Source organism: Macaca thibetana, chromosome 20 (genome assembly GCF_024542745.1).
Source record: "Macaca thibetana thibetana isolate TM-01 chromosome 20, ASM2454274v1, whole genome shotgun sequence".
NCBI lineage: Eukaryota > Metazoa > Chordata > Mammalia > Primates > Cercopithecidae > Macaca > Macaca thibetana.
The window spans coordinates 62990546-63008012 of record NC_065597.1 but is presented as its reverse complement, the minus strand read 5'-3'; the positions used below and the strand labels follow the sequence as shown (position 1 = coordinate 63008012).

Sequence of the window (17467 nt, the reverse complement as noted above, 5' to 3'; positions counted from 1 at the left end):
GAAACGTTCTGAGTATCTATGACATGGTAGGCGGTGCAGGAACTTATTGCTTACGTGACAGGGATGGAGGCTGTCGGTTACAAACAAGAGATAGCATCGAAGAAAAGTGCTGGTCAGTGCAAATGGCGCTGAGGCAGATTCCAAACGCAGGCAACCCACTTCAAGCCTAAAGAAATACTTTCCTGACTATACAACAGTATGTATGAGGATGCTCACAGCAGCGCTGTTCAGATTAACTCCCACCTGGAGGAGTTGTAAGATTAGCCAATTATGAAATACCCATCCACGGAACGCAATGCAGTTATTAAAAGCCTCACATGTATGTACGAACATAAGATTTTCTAGACAGATGAAAGGAGAAAAAGTAAATCACACGACAATGTGCACAGTATGCTCACATTTGTATTTAAGAAAAGCGTGCTGGCCGGGGAGTGGTGGCTCACACATGTAATCCCAGCACTTTGGGAGGCCAAGATAGGCGGATCACCGGAGGTCAGGAGTTCAAGACCAGCCTGGCCAACATGACAAAACTCTGTCTCTACTAAAAATAAAAAAATCAGCTGGTGTGATGGCACACACACCTGTAGTCCCAGCTACTCGGGAGGCTGAGGCAGGAGAATCGCTTGAACCCAGGAGGCAGAGGTTGTAGTGAGCTGAGATCATGCCACTGTACTCCAGCCTGGGCGACAGAGTGAGACTATATCAAGGAAAGGAAAAGAAAGGGAAGGCAGAAGGAAAGGAAAGGGAGGGCAGAAGGAAAGGGAGGGGAGAAGGAAAGAAGGGGGAGGGGAGGGGATGGGAGGGGATGGGAGGAGAGGGGAGGGGAGGGAAGAGGAGGGCAGAGAAGAGGAAAGGGCCAGCATGCTTACATTCATAAACACTTTTGACCATGGTGACGCCGAGGGAAGCACTTAGGGGTCGGTCAAAGTTTATTTTAACTATAGATTTTAAATTTACAAGGAGAATGTCTCTATGTATTATTGTAGAATTTAAAAATTTAATAAAGTAACAATAAAAAGATCCATATCTACCCTCATTTAAATCCTACAAAACACTAGAATGACAACAACAAAAAACACAAAGAATTTCATATTTCAATATATCTACATGTATCTATATTCCTTATTTCTAAATGAAGCACAGATTTCTGTCTGTTTCATTCACTAACACAGCACAAACATCTAGAACAGTGCCTGGTACAAAGTAGACTCTCAATACAGATTTGTTAAATAAATGAATTGACTATTTATTCACGTGTTCCGGAAATCTGTACTGGGTGCCTACCATGTGCTGGCTTCTTGCTAAAGATCATGGGAAACATACCGTGAAGTATCTGAGCAGCATTCACTGAATACCTTCCATGTGCCTTGCACTGGGTACTAAACGAAAGTACACACCAATACAGACACACAGACACACACACACACCCCCGCTGCCCTTTAGGAACTTGGAACTAAGCTTGGGGGAAGGCGAACTTGCGCAGGTTGGAGCAATGAGATAAAGCCTTTTCCTGGCCAGAGCCTTAATCCTGGCTTTGGTTTTCAAAATTATGCCTCTGAGGCTTTGCTTATCATGGCCTGTCTTGTACCAGAATTATGTTCATGGGTTTGCGTCTGCCCAGCTGGAGGAAAATGAATATCAACCTTCCTGGATTGTGGAACCACAGAAAGACAAAGGGCTTTATTCTTTGCCTGAAGCCCAGCACACCAAAGCATGCTTTGTTCAAAGGTTTTATTTCCCAATTCTACACATTCATTACAGAATTAGAAACCTCCCAGTGGGGGTCAGGTGTGGTGGCTCACGTCTGTAATCCCAGAACTTTGGGGGGCCAAGGCAGGGGGATCACCCGAGGTCAGGAGTTTGAGACCAGCCTGGCCAACATGGAGAAACCTCGTCTCTACTAAAAATACAAAAATTAGCTGAGCATGGTGGTACACGCCTGTAGTCCCAGCTACTCGAGAGGCTGAGGCAGGAGAATTGCTTGAACCCGGGAGATGGAGGTTGCAGTGAGTTGAGATTGCGCCACTACACTCCAGGCTGGGCGACAGAACAAGACTCTGTCTCAAAAAACAAACAAACAAAAACAAAAAAAAACCTCCTAGTGAGGAAGGAGTCTTGACGGTTATTTGGCCACAGCTACTCCTATCGGGACCTTGGTCTAGCCCTTGACATCTAATTTAAGGTGAAGAGCTACCAAACTAGATGAATTTGAATTAGAAGTTTTCAGGTCTCCTGGGGCGTTTTCCTGATGGAAAAGCCTAAGTCCCTTCATCAGTAATTCTACTTTACCTCCCCATAGCATCTGCCATTCTTAACCACACTCTACTGATTTGCTTCCTCTCCTCTCCAGCCTTTTGCAACCATATCTGCACAAGTCCAGCCCTTCTTTACCTTGAAGTTCTGCCTAAGTGGATTATTCTGCTTTATCTATAGCAAGTATCACTTTTGTGCATGCTCCCTCGCCTCCATTTGTTGGAATCATTTCTAAATCCAATTCCATTTTCATACTGACTCTCTTTGGTCCCAACAGAAATGGTCCCCAAAATTCAAATATGAGATGTCTGAGACCCTTTTAACTTTTGAAAATACAGTTGCTGAGCGATGGATGTGGGAAAGTCAACTTGGGGAACTATATTAAATCAGAAAAGCCTTCTGCTTTTAGTGATGAAAGGCTTCTTCATCTATCAATCCCAAAGTATCAACTTTGCAGATCCATAAGCTCTTATCCCAAACCCCCTAGGCCAGATCTCATTTGAAATTCCGCGTTTTTCTAACTTTAGAATGGTAAAACAGGGCATAGAACACAGATTAAATAACGCTTCGAGCTGGGACTCGGGCAGTGCCCTGTAACGAAACCCAGTTATATTTTGTTAGCAAAACATATGAATACGCTCACGAAATATTGGGATCGATAAAGACCATAAACAGCCCTTTTGTCACCTGGAAGGCAGTTTTGCCACCAGCTTAGTTTCAAACTTAAGAAAAAACTCATAGTTTTCAGAGCTTTCTGAACTTTGAGATGGCAGGTAAGGGGTTATGTACAAGTGCAAGACCCAAAAGAAAGAAGCCATTGTAGCTCTTCTAAGCGTTCTGCATAAAGACCCTTTTAAAGTACGTATGTGTGGCTGTTTTCCTGAATATCAAAGGGCTATTTTGGAAGTCCTGTAAGAAGAGGTCATCCTGCATTTTCAAAGTGTTGTGTAAAAAGCAAAGCAAATCCTACAAACTTAAAGCATTTCTCTTTAAATGCTGAGTATGTGTAAGTCTAAAGGAATAATGGTTCTCTTCATATACACTATTATCTTCCCCAGTTAAAAGGAATGTTCACAAACCACTTGCATATACACAAGATTACGTTTAGCCCATTAAAAAGTGGACGTGACCCAGCGGGGTGGCTCATGCCTGTTAAGTCCACACTTTGGGAGGGCGAGGCGAGCAGATCACTTCCGGCCAGGAGTTCAAGACCAGCCTAGCCAACATGGTGAAACCCCATCTCTACTAAAAATACAAAAATTAGCCGGGCATGGTGAGGCATGAGAATTGCTTGAACCCGGGAGGTGGAGGGTGCAGTGAGGAGCTGAGATCATGACATTGTACCCAGCGTAGGCGACAGAGTGAGGCTCTCCCTCAAAAAATAATAAAAATACATAAATAAACAATAAAAAGTGTCTGTCTCAGCCACCCAAGTGAACAATCTGTGGTTGTTTGGCATCATCATGATTCCTGACTCTGAATTCACTGAATTTACATGCTACCGGTAAACAATCATTTTGTTACACTTATTCACACCTAAGTACTTAACAGTAAAAAATAAGACACACCATTAACATGGTGAGAAAACAATGTGCCCAGGGAAACTAAGCGGCACAGGGCATCATCAGAATACCTGTCTCAGCTGTTCAGTAGCAGCGGCAGCAACAGATGACAGCAGGCTTCCAGTCTCCACCTGCAATGCTGCTAAAAGGCTCCTGTGCACTGTATTTTATTTTTTCAGGTGAGAAGAAACATCAGAAGCCATTGAGGGACCAGAAAGTGAGTCCGCCAAGGATGACGAGGCATTCTGCTGGATGGCTTTTTAAAACTGTTCCCTCCAAGCTGGGTGCCGTGACTCAACACTTATAATCCCAGCACTTTGGGAGACCGAGGGGGGCACTCACTTGAGGTCAGGAGTTCAAGACCAGCCTGGCCAACATGACGAAACCTCATCTCTACTAAAATTTAAAAATTAGCCAGGCATGGTGGCAGGCACCTGTAATCCCAGCTACTCAGGAGACTGAGGCAGGAGAATCACTTGAACCCGGGAGGCAGAGGTTGCAGTGAGACGAGATCATGCCACTGCACTCCAGCCTGGATGACAAAGACTCTGTTTCAAAAAAAAAAAAAAAAGGTTCCCTCCAGAGTCATCTGCCTTATTAACAAGGGCTTTTGTCTTAGAAGTCTCTTTTATTAACTGACACAATTTCTTGATCTGTTATGAATGTGTGCTGCTCTAGTCCTTCAATAGCTCACCACACATTGCTATGGTTTAAATATCTGTGTCCTCCAAAACTCATGTTGAAATGTAATCTCCAGTGTGGCAGTTGTGAGAGGTGGGGCGTTTAAGAGGTGGCTGGATCATGAGGGCCCTGCCCTCATGAATGGATTAATGTTGCAAAACCTATGAATACGCTTAATCCATTCATGGATTAATGAACAAATGAGTTAGTGGATTAATGGGTTATCATGAGAGTGGGACAGAATGCTTTTTTTTTTTTTTTTTTTTTTTTTTGAGAAAGGGTCTTGCTCTGTCACCCAGGCTGGAGTGCAGTGGCATGACTGCGGCTCACTGAAGCTTGGCCTCCCAGGTTCAAGCAATTCTCTCGCCTCAGCCTCCCAAGTAGCTGGGATGACAGGTATGCACCACCATACCTGGCTAATTTTCTATTTTTTGTAAAGATGGGGTTTCACTATGTTGCCCAGGCTAGTCTCGAACTTCTGAGCTCAAGCAATCCACTTGCCTTGGCCTCCCAAAGTGCCGGGATTATAGATGTGAGCCACTGCACCTGGCCTGGTGGCTTTTTAAGAAGAGGAGAGACCCGAGTTAGCACACTCAGTCCCCTCCCCATGTGATGTTCTGTACCACTTTGAGAGTCTGCAGAGAGTCCCCACCAGCAAGAAGGCCCTCAGCTGAGGCAGCCCCTTGACCCTGGACTTCTCAGCCTCCATAACTGAAATAACTAAATTTCCTTTCTTATAAACGACCCAGTTCCAGATATTCCATTATAAGCAACAGAAAACAGACTAAGACACACACCTTCACCATGTCATCTATGGGTACTTTTCCTGCAGCACTGCCATCATCCTCATCATCACTATTACAAGTTGAGTATCTCTTATTCAAAATGCTTGGGACCAAAGGTGTAGAGTTTTCCACTGTGGTGTCATGGCAGTGCTCAAAAAGTTTCACATTTTGAAGCATAGTGGATTTTCAGATTAGGGATGCTCAACCTATAGGTGCTTCTTAACCTCACTGTCCATACGACTCATCTGGGAATCTTGTTAAAATTCTGATTCGGATCCACTAGGTCTGAGTAGGGCAGAGATTCCACATCTCTAACAGCTCCATCTGCTGCTCTGGGCACCACCCTCTGTCTGACCAGCCAGGCTGCAAAACGAAGCACATGGGGTTTGGAAACAGATGAACAAGAGTTCCCGGTTTACAAGCTGAGTGGCCTTGGGAAAAGCAATTCACTGCTCTGAGCCAGTTTCCCCATCAATTAAAATGGAAATAGCAATGACACCTCCTTTGCAAGACTGTAATGAGTAGATGAGAGATAGTAACACAGTTCCTGGCAGATAACAGACCCTGAATTCCAGTCCCTGCCATCTGCAGTAGGCTGAACGATGTCCCTCCAAAGATGTTCGACATCCTAACTCCTGGAACTTACAAGTATGCTACCTTATATGGCAAAAGGGGAATCTGCAGATGGAATTATGTTAAGGATCTTGAGATGGAAACATTATCCTGGGTTATCTGGATGGACCTAATATAATCACCAGGGTCTTTATAAGAGGAAAGCAGGAGAATCAGAGTAACAGAATATGAGAGGGTGGAGCACAGGTCACAGAGGAGAAAAGGTGCAACGCTGCTGCTGACTTTGAAGACAGAAGAAGAGCACAAGCCAAGAAACGCAGTTGGCCTCTAGAAGCTGGAACCCCTACAAGGAACACACTGCTGAGGTTCTTGTTGGTATGACCTCTGGGATGGTAAGGTAACTGTTTGATTCCACTAAGTTGGTGGTAATTTGTGATATCAGGAACAGGAAACTAACATACCATCCTTTGGAATAACACTGATAAGGTTTTGCTGTGGCCCCGCTCAAGTCTCATCTTGAATTGTAGCTCCCACAATTCCCACACGTTGTGGAAGGGACCTGGTGGGAGGTAACTGAATCACGGGTGGGTCTTTCTCGTGCTGTTCTCATGATTGTGAATAAGTCTCACGAGATCTGATGGTTTTGTAAAGGGGAGTTTCCCTGCACAATTTCTCTTCTCTCTTGTCTGCTGCCATATAAGATGTGCCTTTCGGCCAGGTGTGGTGGCTCACACCTGTAATCACAGCACTTTGGGAGGCTGAGGCAGGTGGATCACGAGGTCAGGAGATCCAGACCATCCTGGCCAACATGGTGAAATCCCATCCCTACTGAAAATACAAAAATTAGCCGGGTGTGGTGGTGTGTGCCTGTAGTCCCAGCTACTTGGGAAGCTGAGGCAGGAGAATCGCTTGAACCCAGGAGGCAGACGTTGCAGTGAGCCAAGATCGCACCACTGCACTCCAGCCTGGGCAACAGAGAGAGACTCCATCTCAAAAAAAAAAAAAAAAAAAAAAAAAAAAAAAAAAAGATGTGCCTTTTGCCTTCTGCCATGATTGTGAGGCCTCCCCAGCCTCCCCAGCCACGTGGAACTGTGAGGCAATTAAATCTTTTTGTTTATAAATTACTCAGTCTCAAATAGGTCTTTATCAGCAGCATGAAAACAGACTAATAAAGGCTTGCCTCCCTTTACAGAACAGAGGAGTTCCCCGGGCTAAATCATCAACTGAAGCTAAGTCACAGAATAGTTGCCCAAGTGCAGGTCAATACATGAAGAACTCTTCAAGGAGACTTTATATCAAGGGAAGAATTCATCCTGTATTAACTGTTTTTGTGTGGTTATGCCAATTTTTAATAAACAGGGATGGACGTGTGTGTTAGTAACAAACTGTTCTAAAGGCTCAAAGGAATCTCTTGCACCCTAAAGGTTTCATCACGTTCTGATTTGTCAGTTTCACACGTAATTGCTGAAATCTAACAAGGCTCCTGGGGACAAAACCAGTGGGTCGATGCCTCAGCATCAGTAGGACTGACAAGAGTAACCCTAAATTAAGAGTGAGGGATGAAAATCGATGGGTCTCAATATCTGTACAAATCTTCACTTGCTACTTATAATGTGGCTTACCCCATAGAGGAGCTTTATAATAGAAAAAAATACCAAGATAACCCAAAAGATGCCTGCAAAACGAAAATGTGCTTCAAAACTAAATGGACTTTGTGTGAAACAAAGAAGCTTGTATCTCTTAAGGATTTTCCTATGGGCTTGGCACCAAGGACTCCTCTTCCTGTCATATTTTTATGCTTCTCTCCCAAGATTCTAGTTCCATAGAAGGACCAGGTCTCTTGTCTCCAGTATTATATCCATAGCATCTAGCGCTGTAACTGGCACTTAGTTTGCACACAAGACATTTTTGTGGACGATAAATACTGTAATGGATATTTATAAGAAAAAGCATATTATAACTTTCACAAAAAAAAATGAAAGTTCTTTTTCTCTATTTTCTTTTTTTTTTTTTTTTTTTTTTTTTTTTTAGCTGAAGTCTTGCTCTGTCGCTTAGGCCGGAATGCAGTGGTGCAATCTTGGCTCACTGGATTCTCTGCCTCCTGGGTTCAAGCGATTCTCCTCCCTCAATCTCCCAAGTAGCTGAGATTACAGGCCCATGCCACCATGCTGAGCTAATTTTTGTATTTTTAGTAGGTACAGGGTTTCACCATGTTGGCCAAGCTGGTCTCGAATTCCTGACCTCAAGTGATCTGCCCACCACGGCCTCCCAAAGTGCTGGGATTACAGGTGTGAGCCACCATGCCTGGCCTTTCTCCATTGTCAACTTAAATCCACTTGGCCCAAGATATTTTCTTTTCTTTTTTTTTTGAGATGGAGTCTCACTCTGCTGCCCAGGCTGGAGTGCAGTGGTACAATCTTGCTCATTGCAACCTCCACCTCCTGGGTTCAAGCGATTCTCCTGCCTCAGCCTCCAGAGTAGCTGGGATCACAGGTGTGCACCACCAGGTCCAGCTAATTTTTGTATTTTAGTAGAGACGGGGGTTTCACCATGTTGGCCAGGCTGGTCTCGAACTCCTGACCTCAGGTGATCCACCCACCTTGGCCTCCCAAAGTGCTGGGATTGCAAGTGTCAGCCATTGGCCTGGCCAGGGCCAAGATATTATTTATGGTAGAACTAAAAGTATGCTTTCTGATTTTGTTTGCTATTAATACATGCATTTGATAATGAAGAATGTGCTAAGCAGTCAAAGCAAATAATTACTTTTTAGTGTCTAACCCTGCCTATGAGCTAAATGAGAGGGAAGGCACTTATTGCATATTAAAAAATGGTAACTAGTTTTAAAATGCTCTGTTTAATCTCAAACCACAATATTCAAAACAGTTACAGTCCTTTCACTGGTTCAATTAAAACCGCAGAAAACAGTCCAAGTCTTCAGAACAAATTATCAATTCTGCTTGAGTTGCACTGCATGTAAAATTCACGTTCAAAAGTTTGCCAAGTCACATTTACGAAGTCTTGACCAACTGGCAGGGCAGATCATAAAAACCATATCTTTTAATTTATAATGTTTAATGTACATTCAGTACATCTTATTTAAAAAGCAACGTAATTGCATGAAAAGCTTTTATTTGAAATCTGATTTTGAAATATGACTGAACACATTAACAGAATTCAAAACAAGTTGGTAAACATCTACGAGAACATGTTATATAATTCCAGTGAGCCTTATAACACTCCGTTTTTAAAGAGAAGAAACCACTGAACAGAAAAATTTGAAATCTTCTTTTTGTCTTTTTTATTAGAGACAGGGGCTCTCTCTGTTGTCTGGAGGCTGGAGTGCAGTGGTAGGTTCATGGCTCACTGCAGCCTCAAACTCCTGGACTCAAGTGTTCTTCCCACTTTAGCCTCCTCAGCAGCTGGGACCACAGGCATGCACCACCACACCTGGCTAATTTTTTTTAGACCGAGTTTCGCGCTCTATCGCCCAGGCTGGAGTGCAGTGGCACGATCTTGGCTCACTGCAACCTCTGCCTCCCGAGTTCGAGCGATTCTCATGCCTTAGCCTCTCGAGTAGCCAGGGTTACAGGCGCCTGCCACCACGCCTGGCTAATTTTTATATTTTTTAGTAGAGACAGGGTTTCACCATGTTGGCCAGACTGATCTTGAACTCCTGACCTCAAGTGATCCACCTGTCTCGGCCTCCCCAAGTGCATAAGCCACCGCGCCCAGCCATTCTCATGTTTTCATTATGGGTTTTGTTCTGGGTAAGTGGGTTGCTAGAAAAAAAGAGCCATGATGGGGAGGAATTGATACACCCAGACCTACTACAGGGTACCTCGGCTTCTAAAGGAGTTAGACATCATCACAGGACTCAGAGGCTTGGTTTACAAGGTACAGCTAGCCCCAGACAGACACCCACAGCCACTGCTGTGTTTTCTGCAATGGTCTAAGGTCCCCTGCCTCCCTGAGGGACAGGGGCACTCTCTGTTTGCTTATACCTGCTTGCTGGGCTTTATCCTTGCCTAGGAGAAAAGAACATCAGAGTAGGCAAAATAGGAAGAAAGGTCCAGAAGGCATCTGTCATTGTTTCATTTCCAACGTCTCACTTTTTTGGGGGGAGACTGTCCTGTTCTTTAGGGTATATGGTTGCAGTTCCCCCACACTCTGGTGGAAGGGGGCCATGTGAGTCAGAGGTGTATGAGCCTAGGACTTTGTTTTTTGTGTTTTTGAGATGGAGTCTCACTCCTTCACCCAGGCTGAAGTGCAGTGGCAAAATCTTGGTTCACTGCAACCTCCGACTCCTGAGTTCAAGCAATTCTCGTGCCTCAGCCTCCTGAGTAACTGGGACTACAGACATGCACCACCATGCCTGGCTAATTTTTGTATTTTTAGTAGAGATGGGATTTCACCATGATGGCCAGGCTGGTCTCGAACTCCTGAGCTCAAGTGATCCACCTGCCTCAGCCTCCCAAAGTGCTGGGATTACAGGCATGAGTCACTGCACCCAGCCAGCCTGGGACTTTGGATCACCCAGAATAAGGCACTTTCTTTCTGTTGTGGTTTCTGTCAAAAGGATACAAATGCAGAGCTCCCAGGAGCCACTATCTAGAGAGAGCCTGAATGTAATGGAGAGACCAAGTCCTGATAACCAAACTGACCCCCTAGATCCAGCTATACCGGCAACTCAGGTCTGCCTCTGGACTTTACATTTCCATTAGGCAACACATACCTTTAAAAAAAAAAAAGGGATTCCTGTTTTAAGTTGGATTTCTGTCACTTGCAACTAAAAAAGCACCAACAAATAAGGGAGAAATAAAAGTGTAAGAAGAAAGGAAATGAGGAGAGAAGATTGTATTTATGGATATAGTGTCTGGAAGCAGTTCAAGTTTGTCCCTGGAAATGCAGAAAGGTGATGTGTGGGAATCTGTTCCATATTTCATATTAAGCTCAAATCATCAGAACTGTAGCTGTGCCTAATTACTGTGATTAATCTCGCCAAACTCTCAATGTAAAATGAGTGTGCACTTTCGGATGTTCAAGGATACTGCAACAATCATGAAGTGAAAGAATGGTCCATGACTGAGCAAAGATGCCTTTGAAGCGACATCTTTTTTTTCCCTGCCCAAATGCAGTCATGACGGGCTGAAGGAGGAAAGGTCACAAGCGGCGACCCGAGTCTCACCTGGCATGGCGTGGATGAGGTCGCCGCACAGAACGAAGAATTTGGGCTTGGGGTTCAGCCTGTTGATGGCCTGGACGGCTTGCTCAGTTAGACGGATCTCCTGTTCCCATTCATCACCGCCATTGTCACAGTCCCCAGTGGACCAGGCCTTCATCAGCCCAAACTGTGGGTCTGCGCCCAGGATGAAGTAGAATGGGTCTTTCCATTCGCTTTCCTTTTCTTCAAAAAAAAAGAGAGAGAGAGAGAAGGAGAAATGTTGTAAAATCTGCCATAAAAGCAACCAGGTTACCATGCAAAGTGGATACACTATTTTTCTTAAATTAAGTAGGTCATTTTAATACGCTGCTGTTCAAACATACCATTTTCCTGTCATAGTCTAGAGGATTTTGATTTATACTAATTACGCCTGGGACCTGGTGATACCCAAAGGCCAGGACTGTCCACGTGGGCTTCTGCAGCCACACCACCGAGCTGCCTGTTGACAAGCTAGACAGCCAAAAGGAAGCACGGGGCCACAAGAGCACCCAATTGCAGAGGATATTTGTGCCCAATAATCGTCTTTAAATTCGAATAAAACACCCCAAATTGAATGCTGCCAGAAGTATATTTAAATTACTAGGTGAAGTGCTTACAAATCTTTTCTGCAAGGCTTCATGGCACCATTTCCACCGTTTCGGGGGATGTGACAGAATTTTAATTATAAAACTTGGCACTCAGAAGCACTGGCTATCTGGTGGGAGATGTGGTGCCAGAAATGAGATCTTGAAATGAGTAAGTCAATGTGGGAGAAAAAAAAAAAGAAAAAAGAAAAATCGATGCTAACATTTCAAAGGCAGTAGGATGTGGGCATCTGTGAGGTGTGAGGCTGGGGGTGGGGGCTCTTTATGTTCTTGGAAAGGGATCTAGGCCACCTGAAATCATTCTGCTTGCTCTTCCGATTGGCTCTCCTGGGCCAAAGCTTTAGGGGGGTTGGGTTTCTACTCTCATCTGCCAGAACTGCCGCTGGTGCCTGCTTGGGCAGAGCTGGAATGGCCATTAATGGGCACAGAAGTGCTGTGGGTTTCACTTTTTAAAAAATTATTTGGCCACAGAATCCATTCTATAATCAAAATCGTACATGGCAGACCAAAGTTGAAAAAATATGCCAGGCAAAGCCGCTTGCTCTTACAGAAGAGCATCTGGAACTTCTGATGCCAGAGCCAGATCTGGTGCTGGGCACAGCACAGTCTGAGGACCCCCAATCTACAGCTCCCTCATTTATCCTCTGAGGAAACTGAGGCCAGGAGAGGTGACAGAACTTGCTGAATGGCCCGCTAGTGCTTAGTGGTGGGACAGAGCTGCCCCTTCATCTTGAGGCTGTTTTTATTTTTATTTTTTTTCATAATTTAATGTATGGCCAGGTATGGTGGTTCACGCCTCTAATCCCAACACTTTAGGAGGCCAACATGGGCGGGTCACCTGAGGTCAAGGGTCCGAGACCAGCCTGGGCAACATGGTGAAACCCCATCTCTACCAAAAATACAAAAATTAGCCAGGCGTGGTGGTGGGCATGGGTAATCCCAGCTATCTGGGAGGCTGAGGCACGAGAATCACTTGACCCGGAAGGCGGAGGTTGCAGTGAGCCGAGATCACGTCACTGCACTCCAGCCTGGGTGACAGAATGACACTCTATCTCAATAATAATAACTATTATTATTATAATTTAATGGACAATGCATGTTAACTGAATAAATGGCATTTCCTTTGGAAGTCATGATGATGCTGCAATTTCTAAAAAACTCCTTGGAATCAGTTCACGTCCATGTGTTTGATTCATTTGTCTATTGGGTAAGTATCATACCGGGAGCCTTTGCTTTGCCAGGACTTGTGAGAGGTGCTGGCAGTATGAGGGTGACCAAGACAGATGAGTCCCCGCTGTCCTCGCACTCAGTGCTCGTGGGGGGAGATGAGCAAGTAAACAGGCAGGGAATAGAATCAGAGAGTATTAATGACGATGCAGATTAAGAGTGAGGCAATGGCTAGTTCAGACACACAGGGCTGGGCTCGGTGACTCACACCTAGGATCCCAGCAGTTTGGGAGGCCAAGGTGGGCAGATCACTTGAGGTAACGAATTCGAGACCAGCCTGACCAACATGGCAAAACCCCATTTCTACTAAAAATATAAAAAATTAGCCAGACGTGGTAGTGCATCCCTGTAGTCTCAGCTACTTTGAAGGTTGAGGTGAGAGGAATGCTTTAACCCGGGAGGCGGAGATTGCAGTGAGCCGGGATCATGCCACTGCACTCCAGCCTGGATGACAGAGAGAGACTCTGTCTCAAAACTAAATAAAAATAAATAAATAAGACAGGAAAGACCTCTCTGAAGTGGTGACATTTAAGCTGAGATCTAAATGGCAAGTAAGGGCCAGTGATAACCTTTTTAAATTCCATGGCCACTTTTCCACCCATCACACTGAGCTTACTATCGCCTTCGAGTGGATTCTGGTTTCAAGCCTCCTTTCCCTTCTTAATTCCTTTTTCACAGTTAAAGAAAAAAAAAGTGAACAAACAAAAATACCTCTGCACTTTACAGAACAAATTGTACATGCACATAAACCCACCAGTCCTCAACTTACAGCACAGTGTTCAATCAAAAGGGGCCAGAACTCAATCTAAACAAAAACTGCATGAAACCCTGGTGTGTGTACCTCATGGAGAAAGACAGCAATATGGCACATCCAACAGGGACTGAGGGAGTCAACTGTCATTCACTGAGCACTGATTGTGACTGAGCACTGATTCACTGTGCCAACTGATTGTGTTGGCAGAAAGACTCTAAGATGCCCCCAAATCCCTGCCTCCTGATATTTACATCCCTGTGCAACACCCTCTGAGTGTGGGCTGCAGCCTGCTTCTAATAAACAGAATACAATGATGGGAGTCCCTTCTGAGAGTGGGCTAAAAGAAGACCATGACTTTCATCTCTTTCTCAGAGCCTTTGCTCTGGAGATTAAAAACTGCCATGTTGTGAATATCCCTATAGAGAGGCCAGTGTGCTGAGGAACAGAGGGAAACCTCTGGCCAACAGCCCAAGAGAAACCAATCCTGCTAACAACCATGTGAGTCAGCTTGGAAGAGGACACTCCTCTGTTGAGCTTTCAGATGAGACCACAGCCCCAACAGATACCTTGATTGAAGCCTTATGAGACTCTTTGGCAGACGAACTCAACTAAGCTGTACCCAGATTCCTCACAAAATCCTGTGACATGATACATATTTGCTTTTTCAGTCCTGAAGTTTCAGGGTAATTTGTTACACAGTAATAGATCCCTATAAACGAGGCATTAGGGATAAGTGGTCAAGAAGTAGACGAGATTTCCTGAAGATTGGGATCATTGTGTCATCAAAAAAAAAAATGAGATTCTGCTTTGTGTCTTAACATATTAATCATTTATTTTACTTTCATAATAACCTTTTTACACCAATGAATGCTTCTAGCTGTGTTTCTACTTCTGAGGCTGTTTACAGAGCCATTTAAGCTGGATGAATTAATCAGAACCAGATAAGGGAGGTGACCACAGGCACCCCAAGGTAGCAGTGTAAATCAACCTTCTACAACAGAGTTTATAAACAGCTCCCTACAGCAAATGTTTTAACAAATCGTTTCCTATGACAAATAGAATTTCAAAAAGTCAATAGTCCTTGGAGGTATTATAATAAATCTTTCATTATTACTTGTTTACTTCCTAAAAACTTAGAATCTCAATTTTATGATGACAAGGTACAAAATAAATAGATTTGACCTAAAATAAATGACAGCTCACACATCAGTATTCAATCTACCTATCTAATGAGATAATTTGTTTACTCAGGAATCTTCATTTTCCAAAGGAACTGGGTGCTCTTAAGGTTCCTGCTACAGAAGCTGGTGGTCTTTGGTCTCATTTTTTTTTTTTAAATCAAGGCAGAATTAAAGATATTTGGAGCTTACAATGCTTAATTCTAGAAGGAGGAATCTCTTTTAAATGTATACCTCTCCATCCCTTAAAAGGGCAGCTTTTTACATTATGAAACTGAATTGTGTCTTTTTAAATTTATTTTTACAGATGGGGTCTGGCTTTGTCACCCAAGCTAGAGTACAGTGGCATAATCATGGCTCCCTGAAGCCTTGATTTCCCATGCTCAAGTGATCCTCCTGCCTCAGCCTCCCAAAATGATGGGATTACAAGCATGAGCCACCACACCCAGACAAAAGTGAATTCTTTTTTTTTTTTTTTTTTTAAGACAAAGTTTCCCTCTGTCACCCAGGCTGGAGCGCAATGCTGCAATCTCTGCCTCCCAGGCTCAAGCGATTCTCATGCCTCAGCCTCCCAAGTAGCTGCGATTACAGGCATACACCACCACACCCGACTAGTTTTTGTAGTTTTAGTAGAGACGGGGTTTTGCCATGATGGCCAGGCTGGTCTGAAGCTCCTGGCCTCAAATGATCTGCCCACATCGGCCTTGGCCTCCCAAAGTGCGGGGATTATAGGGATGAGCGACCACACTCAGATGAAAGTGACTTCTTAACAATATTTGCATTAAAATTATTTCACCAAAGCCTAGAATTACCCCCCAGGGTACGGTCCCCAGGCACAGTCCAGCTTTTCTGGAAACCCTCTGGAAGCACTCTTTTAGCAGCTTCAGCCATGGAAGTATGGATAAACTGAGGTCCACTCCTAAAGCATGACAGGATTTGTAAAGTCAGTGTCTATAAAGTATGACAGTATTTGTCATTACTGGAGAAAAAAAAAAAAAGACACTCAGGGGTCCAGTTTTTTCCCCCTACATTTCCTAGCAAAAAAACTTAAATATGAGACTGCCCAATCAAAAGGTACAAGCCTGACAATACTAATTAAGGAGCAGAACTGCCTGGCAACGAGGCTGATGAAGAGGGACAAGGTGAGGGTTACCTGACAGCAGAAACCAGCAGGTTGCTCATGGCACAGAAACGGCAGGGCTGGGCCACAGCCTTACTCATCCAAGTGTGACACTGGCGTCGCCTGGGAGCATGTTCAAAATGCAGAATCTCTGGCCCCAGATCCACTGGGTCGGGATGCGCATTTTACTGAACCCCTGGGTCATCTATGTGCACATCCAAATGTGGGAAGCACCAGTCTACAACTAACCAAGGAACTCGAGTGGCCTGCAACTTACATGCGTTGGATGAGAAATAGAAGCACAGTGACTATCGTTTCCTTAAACTAAAGTAACACTTCAGAGGGGTTTTGTTCAGGTTGTTAGTGGTGGTATATTTTTTATTTTGTTTTGGTTTGGTTTTGCATACTTCCCTGGTCATTGTTAGGTCTCTGCCTATGTACAGGTCATGGATTTGGCCCTAAATATTTCTCTGTATTATTCATTACTATCTAGTCATCACTGTTTATATAGCCTTGCAAAACTAAGCATCAAGATTCTTTGAATTCAAAGTAATAAGTTGGCTGGGCGTGGTGGCTCACACCTGTAATCCCAGCACTTTGGGAGGCCGAGATGGGTGGATCAGGAGGTCAAGAGATAAGACCATCCTGGCCAACATGGTGAAATCCCGTGTCTACTAAAAATACAAAAATTAGCTGGGCATGGTGGTGTGTGCCTATAGTCCCAGCTACTCGGGAGGCTGAGGCAGGAGAATCGCTTGAACTGGGAGGTAGAGGTTGCAGTGAGCCAAGATCGTGCCACTGCACTCCAGCCTGGGTGACAAAGAGAGACTCCATCTCAAAAATAAGAAGTTAATCAGGGAATTCACTACTAATTAGTAAGTTCTAATTTATTTTTACATGACTTCACGGAAGAAGCACCCATTAGCAAGTACGAGTATATAGCACACAAGCATGTGTACACACACACACGTGCACACACACGCACACACATACACACACCTTTTCCAGTGCACAACAGAGAAGTCTGTATTTTTCTTCCAAAATTGACTTAAAAAAATAACCCAGTCAGGGGTCCTAACTGATGACTATGATTAAGACCAAGGTCAAATTTTGAGACAAACTTAAATATGTATAGAAGGAATAAAAGAAAAAAGTGTTAAGATCTCATTTCTGACCCAGATGGTATCAAACAAGACCATAAACTTTAGAAGCAACTCACACAAAGCTCTGGATAATGCCTATAAGGTATTTAGTGTTAATACATGGTAAAAACATACATTTATTTAATTAAAACACCTATATGTTATGAATAAGAAGGTCTAGAATGAATTTTTCTTTTTCTTTTTTTTTTTTTTTTTTGAGATGGAGTCTCACTCTGTCACTCAGACTGCAGTGCAGTGGCATGATCTCAGCTCACTGCAACCTCTGCCTCCCAGTTCAAGCGATTCTCTCACCTCAGCCTCCTGAGTAGCTGGGACTACTGGCACCTGCCACCATGCCTGGCTAATTTTTGTAATTTTAGTAGAGAT

At 44.0% G+C, this 17467-nt stretch overlaps 1 protein-coding gene across 3 annotated transcripts in view; it reads right to left on the bottom strand.

Moving 5' to 3' along the window:
* Positions 1-17467, bottom strand: part of CPPED1 (calcineurin like phosphoesterase domain containing 1) — a 133615-nt gene that overhangs the window by 99353 nt on the left and 16795 nt on the right. For all 3 annotated transcript variants that reach the window (XM_050774107.1, XM_050774109.1, XM_050774108.1), the window contains exon 2: positions 11040-11258. In XM_050774107.1, the coding sequence (XP_050630064.1) occupies positions 11040-11258 (219 nt within the window). The remainder of the gene's footprint in view (positions 1-11039; positions 11259-17467) is intronic.